Source organism: Tympanuchus pallidicinctus, unplaced genomic scaffold (genome assembly GCF_026119805.1).
Source record: "Tympanuchus pallidicinctus isolate F22 unplaced genomic scaffold, pur_lepc_1.0 scaffold20, whole genome shotgun sequence".
NCBI classification, from domain to species: domain Eukaryota; kingdom Metazoa; phylum Chordata; class Aves; order Galliformes; family Phasianidae; genus Tympanuchus; species Tympanuchus pallidicinctus.
In genome coordinates this window covers 3,995,401-4,017,675 of record NW_026294722.1, presented here as the reverse complement: position 1 = coordinate 4,017,675, position 22,275 = coordinate 3,995,401, and the positions used below count along the sequence as shown (strand labels likewise).

At 62.6% G+C, this 22,275-nt stretch overlaps 3 protein-coding genes across 6 annotated transcripts in view; 2 read left to right on the top strand and 1 right to left on the bottom strand.

Annotated features, from left to right (window-relative positions):
• The first annotated feature begins 553 nt into the window (after positions 1-553).
• Positions 554-9,994, top strand: ANGPT4 (angiopoietin 4). Of its 2 annotated transcripts, XM_052683786.1 has the most exons (10): positions 554-646; positions 756-1,210; positions 4,594-4,749; positions 4,838-5,052; positions 5,270-5,502; positions 5,670-5,785; positions 5,906-6,007; positions 6,079-6,245; positions 6,663-6,793; positions 6,869-9,994. In XM_052683786.1, the coding sequence occupies exons 2-10, from the start codon at positions 917-919 to the stop codon at positions 7,027-7,029; spliced, it is 1,575 nt and encodes a 524-aa protein (XP_052539746.1). In that variant the 5' UTR covers positions 554-646; positions 756-916; the 3' UTR covers positions 7,030-9,994. The 2 variants fall into 2 exon arrangements, with proteins under 2 accessions (XP_052539746.1, XP_052539747.1); XM_052683787.1 differs by lacking the exon at positions 554-646 and having other exon boundaries at positions 693-1,210; positions 4,931-5,052.
• The window catches only part of FAM110A (family with sequence similarity 110 member A), a 33,469-nt gene continuing 21,145 nt past the window's right edge, over positions 9,952-22,275 (bottom strand). Inside the window, exon 2 of the mRNA XM_052683817.1 lies at positions 9,952-11,672. Within this exon, the coding sequence (XP_052539777.1) occupies positions 10,644-11,639 (996 nt within the window). The 5' untranslated portion in view covers positions 11,640-11,672 and the 3' untranslated portion in view covers positions 9,952-10,643. The remainder of the gene's footprint in view (positions 11,673-22,275) is intronic.
• SLC52A3 (solute carrier family 52 member 3) lies at positions 16,904-21,322 on the top strand. Of its 3 annotated transcripts, none has more exons than XM_052683802.1 (5): positions 16,904-16,919; positions 18,095-18,257; positions 18,842-19,893; positions 20,078-20,201; positions 20,276-21,322. In XM_052683802.1, exons 3-5 carry the CDS (start codon positions 18,866-18,868, stop codon positions 20,486-20,488), a joined length of 1,365 nt encoding a protein of 454 aa, XP_052539762.1. In that variant the 5' UTR covers positions 16,904-16,919; positions 18,095-18,257; positions 18,842-18,865; the 3' UTR covers positions 20,489-21,322. The 3 variants fall into 3 exon arrangements, with proteins under 3 accessions (XP_052539762.1, XP_052539759.1, XP_052539760.1); XM_052683799.1 differs by lacking the exon at positions 16,904-16,919 and adding an exon at positions 17,626-17,734; XM_052683800.1 differs by lacking the exon at positions 16,904-16,919 and adding an exon at positions 17,763-17,780.

Here is a 22,275-nt window from a genome sequence, read left to right as displayed (position 1 = left end):
CCCCGTCCCCACAGCTGCTCTGTCCCCATGGCCATTTCCGACCCTACGGCCACCCTGCCCTATGGCCACCCTCGTCCCCATGGCCAGCCCTGTCCCCATGCTACCCTCTGTCCTCACATCCAGCCCTGTCATGGACATCCTGCAGGCATCCCAGGACATCCTGCAAGCAGCCCTGCAAGCAGCCCTGGCTGCGAGGGCTCTGTGCCAGCCACCAGGACCCCACGCGGCCCATGGGACACTCAGAGTGTCACCACTCCACGCAGCTCGGCCACCACAACAGCTCCTTAACGTGGGGCTGAGCTCGGGAAAACACTGAGTTGAACCCCAATCGTCCCCAGCGACCCCACAGCAGCCCTTCCCCAAATCCTATGTGGGGCTCATCCAGGTCCCGGCTCCGCTGCATCCCCGCGGTCCCCACGGGCCCATCCCACAGCCGAGCAGCCAAACGCAGCGCTCCGCTTCCCCCGTCGTTATTAATAGCTGCGGGCGGGGGGAGGCGGCCCCGGAGGGGGGAGCTGGGGCTGCTGGGAGCAGGGCGGGGGGCTCGGAGGTACAGAGGGGCTGGGGGTGCGCAGGGATGGAGGGCATCCGGGCTGTGTGTGTGTGAGATAGGCGAAGATGACGTGTGAAACTTGATCTCCCCGCGGTGGGTTCAGAGGAGAGGGAAAAAAAAAGAAAAAAAAAGAAAGAAAAAAAAAAAAAAGATAAAAGTATTGTTTTTAAACAGATTTTTTTTTTTTTTCTTCCCTCTCAAGGGCTGCCGCGGGACTCAGCCTGGCGATAAAAGGCTGCGGGGCGGCCCGAGGCGGCTCAGAGAGCAGCGGGAAGCGATGCCGGCCCCGCAGCGCTGCGCCCTGGGGTAGCTGCGTTGTGCCGGGGCTCCGGGGGGCGGCTGCGTGCGCCCCGTGCCCGCGCCATGCGCGCGCTCAGCTTCGTGGCGTTGGCAGCGCTGTGCACAGCCGCATCCCAGCGTAGGGCGCTGGACGTGGGCAACCGCCGGCGTTGGCACCGCGTGCAACACGGGCATTGCAGCTACACCTTCGTGCTGCCCGAGGCCGAGCCGTCGCCGTGCCCGCTCGCCGTCCCCGGTCCCGTCAACGCGCTGCAGCGGGATTCGCCGTCCGGCAATGGACAAGCTGCCCGCGGGGCTACCCAGCGCCTGCAGCACCTGGAGAGGATCCTGGAGAACAGCACGCAGTGGTTGCTGAAGGTAGGCCGTGGGGAGGGGGTGTCCCCTGTCAGAGCTCTGAGCAGGGGTTTGGTGCACCGCTCTGCCCAAATCTCATCTCCAGAGCCTGAGCCGGTGCTGCCTTCACCCAGCGCTGTCTGCCCAGAGGGGGTGGGTGGGTTCTGTGCGTGCTGCTGCTCAGCGTGCTGTGTCCCTGTGCGTCCACACTGCGGTCCCCTCCTTGTCCCTGTGCTCGTGTCGTGCCAGTGCTCCTGGGCACCTTACAGTGCTCAGCACTCCCTGCTCACGGTCAGGATGTGGCGCTGCCGAGAAGCTGCTGGGAAGGCTTTTGGCAGGCGGCGGGGTGAGGGACCGAAGGGCAGGGTTCGTTGTGTTCCCACTTGTGGGCTTCACGAATGTTCCTGGCACTGGGCGAGACTCTGCATGGGAAACACAGCTCGTGACCTTGCGGCCCCACGGGGGCACTGGGAGCCCCAGGCCCACAGCAGGGGCAAAGCAGGAAGGAGGGCACCCTGTGCCATGGACCCTCCCAGCCCACCCCAGGGACCCCTTGCTGCACTCCCCCATTCCCGGCCTCTCAGGGTGAGGCAGGAAGAGGCTTTTCCTTTCCGAGGTCTCACCCGACACCTCCTGACCTCACATCTGTGTGAGCATCAGGGAAGAGCCACGTCCCCACAGTGGGACCTCAGTCCCCACGGCTGTCACCCAGTCGAACTGAGTGACACTGCGAGCACTGCGTAGGGACAGCAGTGGGCACACGAGGGACGCGCAGGGTTGCCCCTTGTCCTCTCCTCAGCTGACTCAGACCACAAATTCCTCAAAAGCTGGGAGCGTGCTGAGTCCTGGGAGGATGCTGAGCCCCAGGGATACGCTGAGCAAAGCCTGCCTGCGCTGTGTGTGCCCATTGGGCAGCTGCACGCAGTGGTGCTGCACCCCAGGAGCAGGGGCACAACTGGTGCTCGTCCCACCCCACAGCATGGCCCCTCTGCTGCAGGCAGCTTGCAGTTAGGTCTTTATTTTTTTTGTGTGTGTCCAGTTTCTTTGCTTTCCTAATTTAACTGAAACTGCGCAAGGAGGCTTGTTTTGGTTGGGATCCAGGCCTGAACAAACAAACTGGGCTCAAAGGAGGCACCGGACTTGAGGACTGGTTGTAAACAACCCCAAATCCCTGTCTGCCCATGGAGCAGAGAATTTGGGCTGCGCCCAGGGCCAGGAATATGGCACAGTCCCTTTGGGACCCCTGACCTTCAGCTCACAGACCTCTGGAGGCCAGGTCACTCTCCCCACACCGCCAGGCATGCTGTCACCAGAAGGGACAAGCAGTGACACAATGAGGACATGAGGACACTCACGTGGCTTTGCACAAGGGAGGCTGCGTGGTGGTGCTGCAGAGGATACGGGCACCGAGCACCTCTCAGTGTCACCACTCTGGCCCTCCCTTTGGGGAGTGACAAAGTGTGGGGCACAAAACCTGCACACAGGAAGGATTGTGACCCCAGTGCCCGGTGCGATGGAACCTTCCAACTGTTTGCAATGGGTTCCCAGCGTGGGGGCATTGGGGTGGCCGTTCTGTGCTGCTGGCTGGGGGCCTCTTGCCGTGGGGTTTTGCTGTTGAGCAGAAATTCTTTTGGAGGCTGCAAATGTTGGCAGCTCTCACTGTTGGCCTGGGACACAACGCGGGGCCGGAGCTGGGCTCGGTTGTGGTCAGAGCACTGCTGGAGCAGCGTCTGCCCAATGTCACACTGCAAGAGGGATGGGACCAGCAGTGGGGAACCTGCTGCCTTCCTGGCTCTGTGGCCCCATCCCTGCCCTGCTCCCGCAATTCTTTCTCTGCAAGAGTGGCCCCGTGGCTGCAGGTTCTGGGAAGACTTTGGGGGTGACCCTCCTGGGGAGGGTCCCCTCATTCCTCTCTGCAGCCATGCAGTCCCCACATGAGTCCACACTGTCTAGGGATTCTGCAGCTCCCTCCAGTCCCAGCTGCTTCCCAGGTCGATGCCTTCATCAGAGCCGTGGCTGGGGCCTGGAGGCTTTGATGCTTCCCCTGGGTAGGGCAGGGACCTACAAAAGAGGCCCCAGCACCACTCACAGAGAGCAGCCGGGGCCGCGCTCAGCCTTGCCTGTGCCAGCCTGACCTTTTCCATGGGTATGTGCTGCCCTTAACTCAGAGATGTGTTTATTTTGAAGAAAAAAAGAGGCAGAATCAGGAGGGAGAAATGGCCTCTGGAGCCCTGAGAAGCAGCAAGATTAACGACGTGGTTAAAGGGAAACTCTCCAGCAATCGCTCAGCTGGGAAAGTGCTTTCCAGACATGGCACTAGGGTTTGGTTTGCAGCAGCTCAGAGAGCACAAGATCCACTTGGAGAGTGGATCCACGGGGCAGTGGGATCCACGGGGCAGTGGGATCCACGGGGCAGTGGGATCCATGGGGCAGTGGGATCCACGGGGCAGTGGGATCCACAGGGCAGTGTTCCCAGCGTGGGCAGCAGCACATCCCTTCCGCTCCCCGCAGTCCCTGCACAGTGGCCCCAGGGCCACAGACCTCTCCGAGGCTGTCACCCCAGAGAGGGGATGAATGGGAACCTCATGGCAGCTGCCAGAAATAGAAACCTACTGGGAAGTGCTTGTCCCCTGCGGGCTGGGAAAGCGGAAGACGCTTCAGAGCCGCGCACATAGCCAGCTGCTTCTCAGCCCTCAGCACTTCCCTGCAGCAGGGCAGCAGCCAGCACTGGGAAAGCCGCCTTCACCAGGATGGGGCAGTGGGGGGGAGGATGCTGGCAGCCATAGGAACTCAGCCAGCGGCTGAGCCGTGCTGGTGCTGATGCTGGTGCCTATGCCAGTGCCTCCCTTTTTGGTCGGTAGTCCCAGTTTAACAATAGATCTGTGAACACACAGACCTGTGCCAGGTCCCAGAGAGAGAAAAGCCCCATTTGGGGACTGTGGGCATCCCCATGGCTATAAATCCCACCTACCCCATTCAGCTCTGCTTTGCCACTGTGCCACACGCCAACTTTGCAACCACTCCAGTGCCACCCACAGCAGTGCCCCCTCCATACACCCGGGATGCTGTCCTGGGCTGTTCCCATTGTGTCATCTTACTGCTTTTGAGCAGCGTGAGCTGCAGTGCCAGCTACAGCAGGAGCCGTTCTCCCAGCCCAGACACGTGGGAGCAGAGCTGTGTGAGGGTGTTGGATGAGGAATGTCGGCAGCGGTGCCCTGGGCTCCCCCACAGCACTGCAGCCACAGGCAACACGTCCCATCCTCCCAATAAGCTCCAAAGCACCCGGGATGTTTCGTGCTGCACTGCAACGCTCCCACATCAGAGTGCCCAGGAGGCAGCACTGAGGCTGAGCGCGGGGTGAGCTCCTCGGCTGAGCCATCCCATCCCTCCCTCGCTGCCGTCTGCAGTTGGAGAGCTCCATCCAGAACAGCATGAAGCCGGAGATGGCGCGGCTGCGGCAGACGGCGGTGCGGAACCACACGGCCACCATGCTGGAGATCGGCAGCTCCCTGCTGAACCGCAGCGCTGAGCAGAGCCGCAAGCTCACCGACGTGGAGGCACAGGTGGGCAGCGATGGCACGCGTGTCCCCATGTCCCCACTGCCACCGGAACTGCAGTGTGGGGAAGTTCCTCTGCTGTTGTTCCCTGAAGGGATGCTGGTTTCATGCAGTCATGTTCCTGAGGACGCTGGGGACAAGGAGGCGTTCTGCTGTGTGTGCCCACCCTCCCAATGTCCCCGTGCAGGTGCTGAACCAGACGTCACGCATCGAGATGCAGCTGCTGGAGAACTCCCTGTCCACCACCAAGCTGGAGAAGCAGCTGCTGGTGCAGACAAACGAGATCCACCAGCTGCAGAGCAGGAACAAGTAGGGGCTGGGGCTGCTCTGCAGGAGAGCTGGAGCCCCTCCAGGGCTCATCGGGGGTCCCCGTGGGTGACCTTAGAGCCCTTTGGGTGGGAAGCATGCCCACAGGTCACTCACATCCCACAGCTGCCACTTGTAGGGAGCAGGGGCAGCTCACGGCAGTGCGGGGGAACCGCAGCCAGGCTGAGGCTGCCCATCTCCAGCACAAATTCCCTTGCAGCATCCTGGAGGTGCGGGTGCTGGATATGGAGGCAAAGCACCAGGCGGAGCTGGCAGGGATCCGCTCAGAGAAGGAGAGGCTGCAGCACCTGCTGAGCAGGCAGAGCGGCACCATCGAGGAGCTGGAGAAGTCTCTGCTGGCAGCCAGTGCCAACGCCAGCCTGCTGCAGCGACAGCAGCTGCAGCTCCTGGAGTCGGTGCAGAGCCTGGTGCGCCTCGTGGCAGAGGGTAGAGGTGAGTGGGGAGAACCTAAAAACATTGCATCCCAAGAGCGACTCCGCCCTGTGCCCTGAGAGGTTTCTCCCGCAGCAAATCCCCAGCCCTGGGGAGACGGGAAGAGCAGGGCTGCAGGACCTGCAGGGTCACTGGAGCATCCGCCAGCTGCTCTCCCCTCTGCCCAGCCCTGCTGCCTGGTGAGGAGCAGCGTTTCCAGGACTGCACCGAGGTGCTCCGGGCCGGCAGCCGTGCCAGCGGTGTGTACACCCTGCACATCACCAACATGAGCCAGCCCAGGAAGGTGAGAGCAGCCCACAGTGGGCTGCCACGGTGGCACCGTGGGGCCCAACCATCCGCAAACCAACCCCACTGGCAGTGGGATGCGTCACCTCACTCAGAGCTGCTTGGTTCCCTACTGCAGGTGTTCTGTGACATGGAGACAGACGGCGGTGGCTGGACGGTCATCCAGCTCCGCACCAACGGCAGCGTCAGCTTCCAGCGGGGCTGGAGGGAGTACAAGCAGGTCTGCATGGGGTTGGGGATGGGGCGTTCCTGCACCCATCACCCACACCCACCCTCCCTCGGCTCCCCCAGGGCTTTGGGGATGCGGCGGGCGAGCACTGGCTGGGCAATGAAGCCGTGCACCTCCTGACGAACCGGGAGCCCTACGTGCTGCGTGTGGAACTGCGGGATTGGGAGGGCAGCCAGGTCTATGCCCACTATGGCAGGTTTCAGCTGGACAGCGAGCGGCTGCTCTACAGGTGGGTGAGCAGAGTTGAGCTGTCCTCAGGCACTGCTGTCCCCAGTCCCCCAGGTTGGTTGGCACCGCTGCCTGCCTGCGGAGCTGCAGAGCTCCCATAGGGCTTTCACTGGGATGTTGGCAGATTTCGTCCATGGGGCTGTTGCTACACTGCCTGCTCCCCCTCTCCCCGGGCTCTTCCCCAATTAGATGCATAAAATTCCTATAAGGCTGAAGAATTTCCCATCCCGGCGAGGCGCAGGGCTGCCACGCAGTGCCTGTGCAAGCGGGTTTGTCCCCAAGAATACCCTCATGGAGATGCAGTGGGGACAGTGCACACTCACAGGGATGTCAGCCGGGCTGTGGGCGGGAGGATGGGGGCATCGGACTCTGCAGTCCCACTCGGTGAGAAGGGAAGTGATGGCACGTGTGGCCGCAGGCTCTCCCTGCAGGACTACAGCGGCACAGCAGGGCAGCAGAGCGGCTTGGCCATGCAGGGCACCAACTTCAGCACCCGCGATGCTGACAACGACAACTGCCTCTGCAAGTGTGCCCAGATGCTGTCAGGAGGTGAGCAGCGAGGTTTGGGTTGGGGTCCTCGCTCCGTGCCCACCCCGGTGCCACTCCTCCTGCTCCCTCCCATAGGGTGGTGGTTCGACGCCTGCGGGCTCTCCAACCTGAATGGCATCTACTACCCGGCACGGCACAACATCCGCAAGCTGAACGGCATCCGCTGGCACTACTTCCAGGGCCCCAGCTACTCGCTGAAGGGCACCCGCATGCTGATACGGCCCGCGGGCTTTTAGCCGGCCAGAGCGGCGCAGCAGCAGGACGGAGCCCCTGGAGAGCTTCCCCCCATTACTTTTTTCTCACTCCTGTTTTCTCTCAGATCTCGGAGCTGACTCTGAGCCAGCCTCACCCCTGCAAGCTGCAGCGCGTGGATCCCATTCCCTCCTGGTTTCTCCCTGTTTCCCCCATGTCTGTGGGGCTCCGGGCTCCGTGCTGTGCCAGAGTGTGCATCTGGGACCACCAGACCTCCTGCATGAGTCATACAGGGTCAGGCAGACCATATTTTGCCTTTTCTATATATTTTAGGGCACTGCCCTAAACTCCCCATTGCTTTGCTTTTCCTGCAGGATGAGCAGAACCGGTGCGTGAGCGCACGGCATCCCTCCTCCCTGCACGGTCATTAAGGGGGACACAGCTGTCCCCTCCTGCATGCACTCTACCCATGCAAGGGGATCACTGGCTGTGCACATCCCGGTGGGACAGGGACAGTACAAAGGGACAAAGGTGCCACCAGAGGCATGGGGTTGGGTGCCAGCACACAGGGGTGGTGATGGGGGTAGCACATGGTGACGGGGCTGTGGTTTGAGGTGGGACATAGGGAGCTGAGGATGATGAGGGAGCTTGGAGCTGGGGACGAAGGTGCTGGTAGGGCTGACAGGCCATTTGTTTTATTGGCATAGAGAATCCAGACTTGGACCCAGGCACATTTGGTGACAGCCTGGAGAATGTGGGGCAAAGCTCAGTAGTGTTTCCTTCTGCTGAGAAAAGCCCCCATGCCCACCCATGTCTTGGATCTTGGCATGGGAACCCTTTTATTTTTGTATTGAGAGATATTTATTGGCCAAGAGCTGCACCAGGCAGCACTCAGCCTTGCCCTGAGACCCCCATGCACAGCTCCCACCTTTGCCAAGTGCTCTGGCAGTGGTGGAGATAGGAGCTGTGGCTGTGGGCTCGCTACTGGGGGCAGCAGCAGCACTGCCTCAGCCCCACGGATGCAGTGTGTACAATCTCCACATAAAGGACCTTCCAGCAGTCTCCCTGCTACGTCTGCATCATTCAGGGGGGTGCAGCCCCATCCTGACCCGCTGAGCGCTGACTGAGCTCAGAGCATAGATGAGGGCTCGGTGACACCCGGCTCCACAGCACTTCCCATCTTATCATGGGCCACCCCTGTCCCCCTCGACTCTATTGCCACTAGAGGTCCTCCACAGCCTGGTGACGTTGCACAGCATCCCCATCCAAGGGGGACAGGAGCATTGTGCCCTGGTGGATCCCCAGCAGACTCTGGGGACCAGCAGTGGTAGCAGCTCTGCCACAGGCCATGAGCCACACATCCCCCCCAACTGCCCCTGCAGCACCAACCCCTCAGACACTCCACAGACCTGCTTCTTCCCCTCCCCCATTCATAAGGCATTTGCTAATTAACACTGATTAAAACATGCGATGCAGCTGGCACTTCCTCCAAGGTGCTCATCAGATCGTGTTTGATAATTGAAAAATGGGAAATGCATTAAAGGTGGGATCACCTGCAAGGCACTGTGGATACGGCCATCCTGGTGCTGCTGTGAACCTCTGCATGCCCCCCAGCCCTGCTCCCTCTCTGCACCCCAAATCCCGTCTCCTTGCTTTCCCCATGCAGCATTTGAGGAGGGCTGGGATGTGATCCCCAGGCCCTTTTCATGAGTGACTGGGGAAGAAAATGACCTTTGAAGGGTCATCACTGCAATGAGCCACGTAGAAACGTGGAACAAGAGTTATGGGAGTAAGCAGGACAAAGGCAGTGGAAACCTTCCCCTGGTCATTCCTCCTCTCTATAAATAACTGCGGGCTCAGCTGTGGCTCCATGCTGAAACCGGAGCTGGCAGGGAGGCAGCTGCCAAGGAAAGTGATCGGGAGTGCAGGGACAGGGCTGCCCTCCTGTCCCCAGCAGGGATACAGAGACATTGGGGCATCCCCTGGGGGGAGCAAGGTGCCTCAAATGTCTGGGCTGGGGGTGCAAATGTGCACCATGTGAGCACACGGGACTTGGCTGGCTGTGCATGTGGTGTGCAGCCACCACACATCCCAGCCGTGCAGCCCTATGCAGGACCCCAGAACCAAGTGCTGGGGGCTGAGCCCCATGTCTGGCTCTCTGGGGAGTCACCAGCTTCCTGTGTGCTGGCACTGCAGGATCTCTTGGGCGTGTGCTTCCTCCCTGACTCATTATCAGGTGCTGTCCTGCATCCTCCCCACCACATCCTGCACCAACCTTGGGTGGGGGCTCCCAGACCTGTCTGGCTCCTTTCTGGGAGCCCAATGGGTCCCGCACAACAGGGCTGGGGTGTGAGCAGCAGCAGGTCTGTGCCCCACGGGGGGAGCGCTGGGTGCGGGTATTGGTGGCCTGGGTGCCACCTTCCCCAGCAACCCAGATGGGCACAGTTTGCAGCAGCATCATGGGATGCTTTGCTTTTCCCCTTGCAAGGAGCAGAGGGGCTGCAGGAGCCCTCACCCACCTGGGGATAGCGCAGCACACGGCGCTTTCATCTTCAAAGCACTCCCTGCATCATCTTTCATCCTCACACCTCCCCAGCGCCTGGGAGGTCTCTCCTATCACCTCCCCATCTTGCAGCCCTGGGGATGCAGCCAAGTTGTGGGGTGCTTTGCTGGAGCAAGCGCAGAGCAGAGCCCGGCAGCGTGCTTGGCACAGTGCTGGGGAGGTGCAGAGGGGAATCCCGCTGCTGGGCTCTGCCAGGACCTGCCAGGAAGAAACCTTCCTCCTGCTGCATCTGCCAGGCCCTGTGCTGGCACAGCATGGCACAGCATGGCACAACACTCATGCTCTGCAAACACCCACTGGGACGCAGTGCCCATCGTGTTGTTGAGTTTGGCAGGGAAGAGGCTCTTGGGGGCCTGCCCCAGTTCATTCCCCACCACATCTGAAGAGGGCAACACGCACGGCATCCAAAGCACTGAAATTTAATAAAACTGACTGCATTACTGTCACTTTTTTACAGTTGACACATCAGGAAAAACAGTAGGAAGATACCAATAGAACTTTCTTCATAAATAAGAGGGCACGTTGTGCCCGGGGTTTTCGCACTGGCATACAAAAAAGAGGATACAAACACACGCACACACACATACACAGACTTGAGCTTCTCCAAGGAGATCTCGGGTTTTCCTCCCCGCAGAGCACCCAAACCTTCCAGGATGCTCAGCACTCTGATGGGGACCACCAGGATTCTGTCCCCTTCTGCTGAAGCTGCAGGGGCACAGCACCTCAACCTGTGGCCACTAAGAGGAGGCCCCAGTGCTAATGCAGAGCCTCAAGCTGGGACCCCAAAGGAGGTACCATGCACCCACAGCCCAGCCAGCAGCACACAGTCAGGTGCAACCGTGTCCCCTGCACTCTACAGGCTCAGGGGTACTGAGGTGCTGATGGGGGTCCTGCAGAGCTGAGTCCATCAGGAAGCAAGGCGCTCCTCAGGAGGACGCACAGCATCCATGCTCTGCAGCTGCACAGAGGGATGGGGAGAGAGGCACAGCGGGCTCAGTTCAGGGAGCCGGGATGGCCCCGCTGCCCTCCTGGGGAGCACGGGATGATGCTTCCTCCCGTCCCAACATCAGCACTGCATGCAGCCGAGCAGCCTGGCTACACGTTGGAGACCTGCTGGGGCTCGCGGGCCTGGCGCAGCCCATACAGCCACTTGATGACGCGGGCGTTGCGCTCCACCACCGAGATGCCGTAGGGCATGCGCTCAGCCGGGCGGCCCTCTGGCGTGGCCGCGCTGCGGGGGGAGCGTCCGCCCTCTGAGCTGGCCGTGCTGACGCTGTGAAACTTGACGGACACGATGTCGGAGCTGGCACGGGCAAAATGCTCGGCCCCCATGTCCCGCACCTCCTCGGGGTCGAGGCCGCAGTAGTTGAAGAAGCGCTCCAGGTCGGCGGTGGCCCGCGAGAAGCGGTCGCTCAGGTCCGACTTGGAGCGGTGCAGCAGGGTTTGCCGGCGGGCGCTTTCGGGGCGGCTGGGTGAGCTCAGAACCGGCGTTGCGGGCGCTCTGCACGGGGAGGGCGACGACGGCACCCGTATTCCCGGCACGGCGGGAGGCAGGGCCCCGCAGGGCCGCACGTCCACCCTGCGCACCGCCACGGTCCCAGGGGGTCTGGGCGCAGCGGGGCTCCCAGGTGCCTTGCCGACCCTACTGGCGTTCATCGCCTCCGCCGCGCCGTGCCGCTCCCCGCCCCGCGGGCTCTCGGCTTTGGGGCCGTCGCAGCCGTTGATGAGGTGGTTGAGGATCTCCAGGTTGAGCGAGGTCTTGGCCCTGCCTGCTGAGCGCGGTCCCGGCGTCGTCTTGCGGCTGGGGGTGAGCATGGCGCGGCGCACACCCGGCACGAAGAGCGGCTGCTTGAGCAGCGGAGGCTTCACCGGCTCCTGCCGAGTGCTGGCGACCTGCTGGCTCTTGACGTACTTGGCTTTATCGGCCTCCAACCTCTCCACGGCGCTGGGTTTTCGGGCGGCCGGTTCAGCTCGCCGTCGGAAATACTCGGGTCCCTTGTTGAGGATGCGGATGGGCATGGCCGAGGTGAAGGGGGTTCTCGCCGCCATCCCTTTCATGGCATCGCCGGCGTGCAGCGCCTCGACCGACATCGTGCGGGCGGCAGCGGGGCCACGCGCCGCAGGCTGCGGGGGGAGGGAACCGCAATGAGGGGCGGTTGCGGGGGGCGGCGGTGACAACCCCCTGCCCGCACCCCGTCCCCGCAGGCAGGCGGACAAAGGGCCGAGCGCTGCGCGGGGCGTGCGGTGCCGCGCTGTCTGCGCCGGCTGCTCCGGGCTTCCTATTTCAAGGCAGGGACCACGCCTCCGGCTGCGTCCCCGAAACGAAGCGCGGCCAATCCGCGGTGCAAGCCTGCTTCAAACGGCACCACGGCCAATGGGGCCGCGGGGAGGGCACCCCGACACTGGGGTGAGGGGAGCCCTAGGAAGGGCTGTTGCCCGCTGCCCGGGGTGCATGGGGTGCTCTGCCTGCCCCAATCGCCCACCAGCCCTCTGCGCTGCAACGTCGGGCCCTGCTTCCTGCAGCCCCCCCCATGCTCAGCCCCAGGAGCAGCTTCCCCCCTGCGGTGCACCCCCACCCGCCTCCTTCACAGAGAAAAAGGGAGAATGCCAACATGCAAGCGGCCCCCTGCCATTTGGGGTAGGGCAACGTGTGCAGGTCCCACGGCAGAGGTATTCTTGCTCCTGCACACCCCTCTCCCACTGTGGGCCACCGGAAAACACCCGGGGGTTCCCAGCCGTGCTTCCTCAGCCCGCGTTCTCCAGCAGCCAGGAACCCCGCGCCCTTGGGGCTCTGCCAAGCACAGCAAGCACCTGCCCGCCCCAACGGTCGCGCAGCAGCAGCAGCCCGCACACGGAGGGGCTCAAAGCGGCCCCGTGCCTCCCACCCCAGTGCAATCAGCAGCCAGGGGCTGACACCCACCGACCTCTCCTGAGCTCCTTTGGCCGCAGGGTCCCCGTCTCCCCCGGTCTGGGGCTGTGCCACTCACCCGACCAGGCGATGCTCCAGCACCGGGGTCACCGCAGCTGCCCAGCGCAGCTTCCCCAGCCCCACGTTGCCCAGCTTAGGGCACAAGGGAGCCCACCGGTGGGCACGGCACAGCCCCGCTTCCTTTCTCCCAGTGAGCTGCCGCCACCTGAGGCCGCTCACCTCCTTGCTCTACTTCCTGGGTACAGCCCACAACACGGCATCGGCTGCGGGCGGTGAGCTGGGAACAGGGCAGTGCAGGGCACCGATGTCCCCGCCAGGCAATGACGGGGAAGGCAGGGCCCCACCGCTGCAGCCGTGCTCTGTGCTCAGGGGCAATGAAGCATGGAGGTAAGGTGCTCGGGGGCAAGCAGTGCTGCAGCCTCCGATGTGGGAAATCACCATCAGGCTCCCCAAGGTCCTGTGTCACCCAGCCCTGATGGAGAGGGGACACGAGGGCCTGACTCACCCGGCTCTGGGTGTTTTCTGGTGGTGTGGGGGTCATCTTCCAGTGTTGTGCACTGCTGGAGCACAGCACGCTGCCAGCAGACACTCTGCACCCTGTGCCATGGATGGGGAGGCTTCCATAGGGAGCATCTGCTGGGCACAGGGATGGGGGTGCAGAGCCCCCCAGCAGCCAGCAGTGCTCAGGGTGGGCTTCTGTCCCTGTCAGCAGGGTCAGCTGGCCCGACACAACCTGCTGCTCCACATTCCTATGGATGGAGAGCTGCCAGCCTGGCACGGCTGCCCCAATCCGCACAGAGCTGTTCTCCCACAGCCCAGAAAGCAAAGCGACATTATCAGCTGACCCAAATAGAGCATGGCAGTCCAGGCATTGTGGCTGGCACCCAGCTTGCCATGCTCAGCCATAGCGACCCAGCACCCACCTCCGCCACCTACCCACCTTTCTGTGCTCCCTGGCCTGGTTCAGCTGCTGTGTCTCTGCTTCCTGTTCTCGTCTCAGAGTGGCCCTGTGCCCTCTGCCTCCCCTGCTCCCTGCAGTGCAGCTGGTTTCAGGGTGCTGGAGCAGGTCTGTGCACTGCAGGGCGGCTCACGGCTCCGTCTGAGTCACTGCTGGTTGAAGACGCCCTCCGAGGCAGCCCAGCACTCAGATGGGATCGAAAACACCTCTCCTTGCCAGCGTGTGTGCACAGGCACAGGGCTTTTCTCCAAGCCAGGCTGCATTTTAATTGCGGCTGCATCACAAAGCGTGGCCGTGGCCGGTGACGTCCTGGTGTGGGTCTAAGCTCAGCCGGCAGCGCCGGTTGGGCAGCGTGAAGGGACCCACAGTTCAGTCAGTGGGGATGGAAAAGCACTGCTGTGGTGGCACAACTGGAGCACCAAGCACTGCAGGTGCCACAACGCCCCTGGACATCCCCTGTTTTCACCAGGACAGGGAGCAGAGCCTTCTCAAAGCCTTCTCAAGGGAACAGGTCCCTTGCACACCCACCAGCCCCAGGTCACCGCCAGCCCCCCGGCATCCTGCAGTCCCAAAGTTCAAAACGCTCCTGTGCTTAAAACAGAGCAGCCCAACGAGTGGCTCAGAGTGAGGTGACAAAGCAGAGCAAGGTCACCGAGTGAGGCTGCTGCCTGCACACAGCCCAACTCCTAGGGCAGGGGCAAACACAGCACACACAATCAGAGCTCAGGGATAGCAGTGTGTTTTTCAAACTGTTCTTGGAAGCGAGACAAGCAGGGCTTGGGTGAAGCTGGGAAAACAAACAGCCCCAGCTCAGAGCCGCCCTGCACTTGGGTGATGCTTCCAGCAGAAGGTGGACCTACACGATGGCTTCAGCTGGAAAAACACTGCCTGGTGATGCAGAGCCGTGGGCATCTGCCCGCTGAGGGTGGCCAGGCTGTGTATCCCTATGGTAGGGGATCGGTGCAGGCTGCAGGCAGGCAGCTGGTGCTGTCTGGGCACGCCGGCTGCTTGCACTCAGCAGGGCGTTGTAGCCTCGCCCTCCCCAGGAGCACCCCGGGATGGTTTTGGGGAGGGCAGCCCAATGCAGGAGCACGCCCTGGGTTCAGGGCCCATCCTGCAGCCCCGGGGTGGATGGGCGCTGGGGCTGGCTCTGTGCTCGCCTCCCACAGGTGCTCAGGGCTGGCTCCCTGCACGTGCAGCTCCCAGGACCCCCCAGGAGTGAAGTGCAGCTAGGAAAGTGCAAAAGAAAAAAAGAGCTCAGAGGCCAAATCCTCCCTCTAAGTGTTGGGTGGGGAGGGTTGTGGATGCCTGACATCAAACCGCAGGGCTGCAGCTTCATGGCACAAGGTCCAGCCCAGAGGTGTTGGCTCACCTTAGCCCTCCCCAGTGCTGGCAGCTTCCACAAGACCTTCCTCCTGCCGCCGTGCTCATTTTGGTGGGTGCTAATTCCAGGCTTCTATCACCACCACTCACCCAGACAATGGTTCAAATAGCTTTGGAGCTGGGAAATGCCTATACCCTGACTGAGGCGAGCCACCACCAGCTCCCTGCCTCAGTTTCCCTGATGCTGAATGGCTGTTCTGAGGCACAGGGAGCTCCCTAGAGACCATAAGGATGAATGAGGAGTGCTCTCATGCGCACAGCCTCACCTCATGCCCATCAGCTGGATGCTGCCCATGCCCATCCTGCCGTGCACATCCCTCTGTGCACATCCTTGCAGACAGCAGCCATGCTCAGGGCCAAACATACACTGTGCTCGGGTGCAGGGGATCCAACAGATGGAGACGTGCCAGGTGTGAGGGCTTTGTCTGAGCAGGGGAGGCTGCACTCGGACCCGCAGATGGTGGAAGGGCGGCTGTGCTGGGGCCAGGGCTGTGGCCGCAGCCATGCGAGCGCAGTGCCCTGGGGATGCGGCCCCTTTTGTTGGGCTCTCACCTCTGGCAGAGGCCCCTTCCCCAGGCGCCCCGCGCCAGCTTTCAACTTTCAACTTGACCTGCTCCATTCACATGGAAATAGGATGCAAATGGAGATGGGGAGCTGTGAGGAGGAGGAGAATGGAAGGGGAGGAAAGGGCCATGGGCAGCGACCCGCTGTTGGTCCCCGCTTTCTGGCTGGGCTTCCCAGTAAGGAGGTACCGCCTGCATGACAGGGCCCCCTCCAGTAGGAAAACTGGGGTCCCATTGGTGGGTAGTACTCCTTACCAGGGATTCCCAGTGTGAGAAAGGCCTGCGGAATCAGAGATGGAGCCCCACTCTCATCACCTGCTTCTCCCCACCCAAGAGGCCCTGCTGCATTCTCACCCATACTGGACATGGCCTTGCATCTGGGGACACAGGGGGGGAGTTTCTGGTGGGCCATTCGCCTGCCTGATCCCAGCACAGTCCCATAGCCGAGGACCGGCTCGGTGACCAAATGTTGCCATCTGCCTTGGGGCCTTTGCTCGCATCTGCCGGGGTGCAGAGGGGCCGGGGCTCAGCTGCCGTGCGATGCAGCATGGGGTGGGGGGCGGCCCCCCCGGCACAGCAGGCAGCACGTATCAGCTGGGTTGGGGTGAGAAGCGTGCAGCAGCGCTCGGTCCCGTGCCCATCAACCCTTTGTGCCCCCCGGCCCCCGTGCCACAGCCAATTAGTCCTGGATTCGGGCTCCTTTGTGCTGCAGGATGAACAAGGCACAGCCGCTGTCCCCTTGCTGCCCCATCCCCATAGGGAGCAGGGAGCTCAGCTGTATCAGCCCCCGGTGCCTCCTAGCAACACAGGGCGCACAGATGCAGAACCCCAACAGTCCCAAAGCCTGAACACCCATCCTGCAGCCCATTTGGGGACAGCAGGGACACCACTGCTCTAGGTGCCTGGGGTGGCCGCAGGGCACAGAGGTGCGGGGCACAGGCAGGGCAGTAAGGGACAGGAGGGACAGGCAGGGCATTGCACGAGGCAGCGCAGTGCAGCCTGCTCTCCCAGCGACACCCAGTGGGTGCTGGGGGAAGAGCCGCCGAGGGGGGAGCTGGGTGCTGGGATGAGCCTTTGCATGGCTGAGCTGCCATAGGGCCCAGCTTGCTCTGTCCTCTGCAGCTCCTGTCAGCTCCTGAAGGGTGCAAGCATCACATCCGCCAGCTCAAGCATGTTTGGGCACCTGGTCATGTCCCACAGCCACCGTGCACCCTGTGCCGGCTGAGCAGGGCTGGAGGAGTGTTTGTGCACAATGCATACCTGCAGGCCACATTCTGTGTTCCCAGGGCACACAGTTCAGCCTGCAGCCCTGCAGCCATCCATCCCAGACAGCGCTGCACAGTGACATTTGCACCCGCAAGGTGCATCTTGGAATAGGTGGGACACAGGCTCTTTTGAGGACAAGGGCAAAGTCCGTGTCACAGCCAGGAATAAATGCCGGCACCCGGCCAAACCGGGGTGTGCAGGTTCAGCGACAGCACTGCAGAGAGCACCTGGCATTACAGCCAGGCAGCAGCACGCTGAGGCTGACCCTGGTGGTATGTGGGGACAGGAGGGGCTGGGCTGTGCTTTGGGGGCAGGGATAGAGCGGGTGGGAGCACTTTGTGCACTAGGGCTGTTTGGAGTGTGGAAGTCCCAGCCAGCACCTGGAGCTGGGGGGGGAGGGGGAAGTGAATGGGACCAAGTGGCCGTGATGCTGCCAAAAATGGGGAGCTGGGTGTGCTGGGTGGAGGGGGGTTGGGAAGAGGGGGGGGTGTTCCTGAGCCCTTCCAGCTGTTCCTGATGGAACGGGATCACAGTGGGATTGGTGTGATCACAGCTGCTCCCTCTGTCCCCACGCACAGGGATTTGGGGGGTTCCCTCAAGAAAAAGGCGCTCACCAACCCTCCCCAAAGCCCCCAGCACGTTACTTTTTATTCGTCATTATGACTCTGTCTCATCCCATCCCGCTCCAACATCCAAACTACCGCTCACATAAGGGGTGGGGGCGCAGCTCACGTACCCCTCCCCCCCCCCCCCATCTCCAGGACCCCGCTGGGACCTCCAGCCCGGGAGCCCTGCAGCACAGCGTCAGACCCACCGCCGAGCGGGACAGGGGGACGGCACGAGGTCACGTGACTCCGCCCGGTTCCCCACGCCCGAGGAGGGGGGGGAGGAGAAGAAGGAGGGGGAGGGGAGGGAGGAGGAGGAGGAGGAGGAGGGGAGGCGGGGAGGCTCATTCCGCCGGGAGCAGCACCCGGCGCTCCGCACGCTGCCACCCATCTGCATCCGGAGGCGGTCACGTGGCCGGCTGACGTCACCGCCCGGCAGCCCGGACTCGCTGCGCCGCGTGCCGCCCGTCCCCCAAAGCGCAGTGAGTTGCCGTGCGGGGAGGTGCCCCGAACGTCACCCCGGCACCGGTCCGACCGGTCTCCCGTTTCTTCTTTTTTCCCTTCTGCTCCGTAACAAAAAGTCCCCACACCTCCCTGCCGGGATGAGGTCATTCGGCGGACGGCTCCGGCCCCGCGAACCCGGGTTTCCTCCACCGGGACTCGGCATCACGCTGGGGATCACCCGGCCCGCAACCCCCCCCCACCTCCATCCGCACCGCGGGGCTCGGGGACGCGGGCTGTGCGGGCCCCCTGGTGCTGGGATGGGGCCGGGCGGGCGGCAGGTGCTCCGGGCGGGTGGGGGCTGAGTCAGCCCGCAGGTATGAGCTGGGGCCTGTTTGCAGGTGGGGCCGCGGGGCCTTTCTGCCCCACCGCTGCCGGAGCCCCGTGCAGTCAGCGGGGGGCCGGCGGGAGGAGAGGAGCTGCTGGGCGCTGCCTGCGGATGCGGAGGGAAGGGCGAGGCCTCGAGTCCCAGGAGAGCGGCTGCATAGGATTCACAGCCCCCAGGTGAGAGTCAACGGTGCATCAGGCCGTGCCAGGCCATGCCGTGCTGGGCCAGGCCAGGCCATACAACTCCGTGCCATGCTGTGCCAGGCCATGCCGTGCTGTGCCAAGTCGTGCCAGACTGTGCCATGCCAGACCATACGAGGCCATGCCTTGCTGTGCCAGGCCAGGCCATACAACTCCGTGCCATGCTGTGCCATGCCAGGCCATACGAGGCCATGCCTTGCTGTGCCAGGCCATGCTAGGCCTTTCCATGTCCTGCCAGGCCATACTATGCCAGGCTGTTAGGCCATGCCAGGCAGTGCCATGCTAAGCTGTGTTCTGGCTCAGCTCCAGCTCGCTACCCTGTTCCAGTCTCTGTGCCCCAAGCACGATGAGTGCCTCAAGCAGAGCTGGGGGCCTTGTGGGGCACTGGGGGATCCCCGTGGTGGCACAAGGCCTCTCGCTGCTGGCTAGGCTACGCCACTCTGCCAGTCCCATGCTGCAGGAGAAGCAGCTGGAGCTGCCTGTGGGAGAGGGGACATAGGCAGCATCTGTGGGGGCCTGGTGGACAGAGCTCCACCACTGAATGAAGCTTCTCCCCACAGCACAGTGGCACCCGGCCCTGAGCCATGGCGCTGCTCACCCACCTTCTCGCCTGTGCCTTTGGCATGGGCTCCTGGATGGCCATCAATGGGCTGTGGGTCGAGCTGCCGCTGCTGGTGACGGTGCTGCCAGAGCAGTGGGACCTGCCCTCCTTCATCACCATCATCATCCAGATGGCCAACGTGGGGCCGCTCTTTGTCACCCTCATGCACCGCTTCTGGCCCGGCTCGCTGAAGGAGGTGGTCGTTATCTACGTGATTGTGTCTGTGGGCATCGTGGCCTGCTTGCTGCTGGCCTTCCTTTGGAACTACACCTCCCCCATTGCGGGGACCTCCCATAGCACTGCATTCCTGATCCTCACCTTCTTCTTGGCTCTGGTTGACTGCACTTCCTCTGTCACCTTCCTGCCCTTCATGATGCAGCTGCAGGCCCAATACCTCACCACCTACTTCATAGGTGAAGGACTCAGCGGGCTGATCCCTGCTCTCATCGCCCTGGGCCAGGGCTCCGGCATCTCCAGCTGTGTCAATGTCAGCCAGGTGGTCAACATCACGTCTGGCAACGAGACCATGGAGGGCACTATCTTCCAGATGGAGACCCACTACCTCCCAGCCCGCTTCTCTACCCTCATCTTCTTCCTCCTCATGACTGCGATGATGGTAGTCTGCTTGGTGGCTTTCTTCTTCCTGACAAGGCAGCCCAAGGTATGGGAGCTCTCACAGCAGCAGTTGTGTCCCAGCACCATCATACTGAACTCCTTTGACCAGATCCTTGAGAATGATGCTGGCACGGGACGAGGCAAAGGCTACTCATGCCCAAAGAGCACCAAGCGGCCCATGGAGACCCACCCAGAGAAGGTCTCCTATCCTGTGGCCAAGCTTGCTTTCATCTACTTGCTTATCACTTGGGTGAGCTCTCTGACAAACGGAGTCCTGCCATCCGTGCAGTCCTACTCTTGCCTGCCATATGGCAACACCGCATATCACCTCTCGGCCACGCTCAGCTCCATGGCCAACCCTCTCGCCTGCATCGTGGCCATGGTCCTGCCCAGCAGGTAGGTGTGGGAGACCCAAAACAGCCCCATTTTGGGGTGGTGGGTGTCCTCAGGGTGCTCATACCCTGGCGTCAGAGGCACTCAGGAAGGACAGTGGGGCCAGCATTGAGCCTGCTGTGGGGCTGTGCCTCTCTCTGTGCTGGGTTGGCAGTGCTGACTGGTGTGACCTAACTGTTCCTTGCAGGTCCCTGGTCCTGATGGGCATCCTCAGCCTGGCGGGTACAGGCTTCGGTGCCTACAACATGGCCATAGCAGTGATGAGCCCCTGCCCTCTCCTGCAGCATTCCCAGTGGGGCAACGCCATCATTGTAAGTCTTTGGGTCCCTCAAACCTCAGGAGCGGTCTCAGGGTCCCCACTGACCGCTTTCTCCTGTGCCACCAGATCCTCTCCTGGGTGCTCTTCACCGGAACGCTCTCCTACGTGAAGGTGATGGCCGGGGTCATCCTGCGGAGCCGCAGCCACAGTGCACTGGTGTGGTACGGGGCACTGGAGCAGCTGGGATCCCTGCTGGGTGCCCTGCTCATGTTCCCCCTCGTCAACATTTATGGCTTCTTCCAATCCGCCGACTACTGCAGCCTGCAGTGCCCAGTATGAGCACGGCGTTCCTCTTGCGTTCAAACAAATAGAAGGAGTTTTTTGCTCAGCCCTTTGGCCTGTGCCCAGACCTGCTGCTTTCCACCTCGCCCCACTGCACCGGGGGCTCAGCACCCCTGGGAGCAGCGTTTGTGTTCTCATTCCTGTTCTCCTTGTCATTCTCATACCCATGCCATAGTGGAGAGCAACGGCTGCCCTGGGACAGGGGGGGCTGCAGCCATATTCAGACTGTGGTGACAAAGGTCAAACAGCAGCAGAAGGAGATGCGGCCCAGTAGGATGGGGGTAACCTTCCCAGGGACCCCTTCTGGGGTTCTGGCAATGCTTTCTGCTCTCTCCCCATTGCCCTGTGCCCCACAGCAGCCCCCGCTCAGTCTGGCTGTACCCAGGGTGGGCACAGAGCTGCAGCACGGCCCCGTGCCCACAGCCGTGCCGTGAACAGCAACACAAGGCTGTCACACGGCACGGGGTGGCAGAACTGTGCCACCTGGTACCCGACTGCACCTCGGCTGTGCCAACAGGAGGTCCGGGGGGGTCCGGGGAGCAGCGTCAGCCCCCAGGCGGAGCAGCGCTTGGTCGCCGCACGCGCCTGCGCCTCTTCCCCGGGGCACGAGGCAGCCGGGCCTTTGTCCCCGGCTCTTTGTCTGGCAATCTGCTCCCCTCGGGAGCAGCAGCGACAGACCCGCTCTGCTGTGCCTTAACGAAGCAGAGCCGAGCAGCCCCCGGCCCCGGCTGCGTCCCGGCCGCCTGCGGGAAGGACGCGGCTGGAATTGCTAATCGCCCACCGCCCCGCACGGGTCCCGCGGCCTGAGCTGAGCACCGCGCATCCCCCCGTTTGCAGGGGGAGCGTGGGGAGAGGGGCAGAGCTGGGGGCAGAGGAGCAGCGGTGGATGCGGGGGCACCGCGGAGGACTTATCCCATCCCAAGAGCAGGGCGCATCCCACATTCCTTGCAATGAGACCGCGAGCAAAAGGGACGCAGCCCTTCACGCCCCCCCCCCGTGCCCTACATGAGGACCTTCCTGCCCATCCCAGACGCACAGGTCCCCGAAGACCCTCGCCCTGCACAGCCCCGCCAACCCCTCCCTCCCTCCCCAGCACGGCACAGGGGAACAATCGCCTCCGAGCCCTGCGAGCGAGCAGGAATTATTTCCATACAGCTGCTCGGGAAGGCAGGGATGGGGATGCAGCCATCACCCAGCCTCGCTCCGGGAGAACGCCCGGGCCCTTTCTTCTGGCTCTCCCCCTCCCCGCCGTGGTGGGGGCAGGTTTGGGGGGGGGCCCAGCCGCGCTGCAGTCAGCAATATTAGCACAGCTCCTCAGGACTGATTGCAGGTTATTAACATACATTATCTCAGTCCCCTGCCTCTGAAAGGAGCCAGTTCCTATTCCCCCTCTCCCAACCCTCCCTCCCCCTGTCTTTTACACTTAATTACCTCCCTTATTACACCACAGCCTGGAGAGAGAAAAAATCACAGGGCAGCGGGCAGGCAGGCAAGCTCGGCCCAACTAGGGCGTAAGTAATCGTCCGTTCTGCAAACGTGCCTTCAAGAAAAGTGATCACACACACACAGATAAATAAATAAAGGAGCACAGGGCTGGGAGCCGGCGGCCGAGGGATGGAGGAGATGCTGGGGCCGACCCCAAGGCTGCACCTCGGGGAGAGGTGACCTTGGACTTGGACTGATGTCAGGGTTGCACCGTAGGGCCAGATGGGGCTGGTGCCACGGCCCCAGTGAGTGATGCTGATGGGGAGTGAGCCCCAGTGCTAAGGGGGGAGCGGGGTGGG

Excerpts from the sequence above, each read along its gene's own strand:
- ANGPT4 (XM_052683786.1), top strand. The coding sequence starts at position 917 with ATGCGCGCGCTCAGCTTCGTGGCGTTGGCAGCGCTGTGCACAGCCGCA. Across the intron at positions 4,750-4,837 it reads TCACCGACGTGGAGGCACAG|GGATGCTGGTTTCATGCAGT; the intron begins GTGGGCAGCGAT and ends TGTTCCCTGAAG. Across the intron at positions 6,794-6,868 it reads TGCCCAGATGCTGTCAGGAG|GGTGGTGGTTCGACGCCTGC; the intron begins GTGAGCAGCGAG and ends TCCCTCCCATAG.
- SLC52A3 (XM_052683802.1), top strand. The coding sequence starts at position 18,866 with ATGGCGCTGCTCACCCACCTTCTCGCCTGTGCCTTTGGCATGGGCTCC. Across the intron at positions 19,894-20,077 it reads GCCATGGTCCTGCCCAGCAG|GTCCCTGGTCCTGATGGGCA; the intron begins GTAGGTGTGGGA and ends TGTTCCTTGCAG. Across the intron at positions 20,202-20,275 it reads AGTGGGGCAACGCCATCATT|ATCCTCTCCTGGGTGCTCTT; the intron begins GTAAGTCTTTGG and ends CTGTGCCACCAG.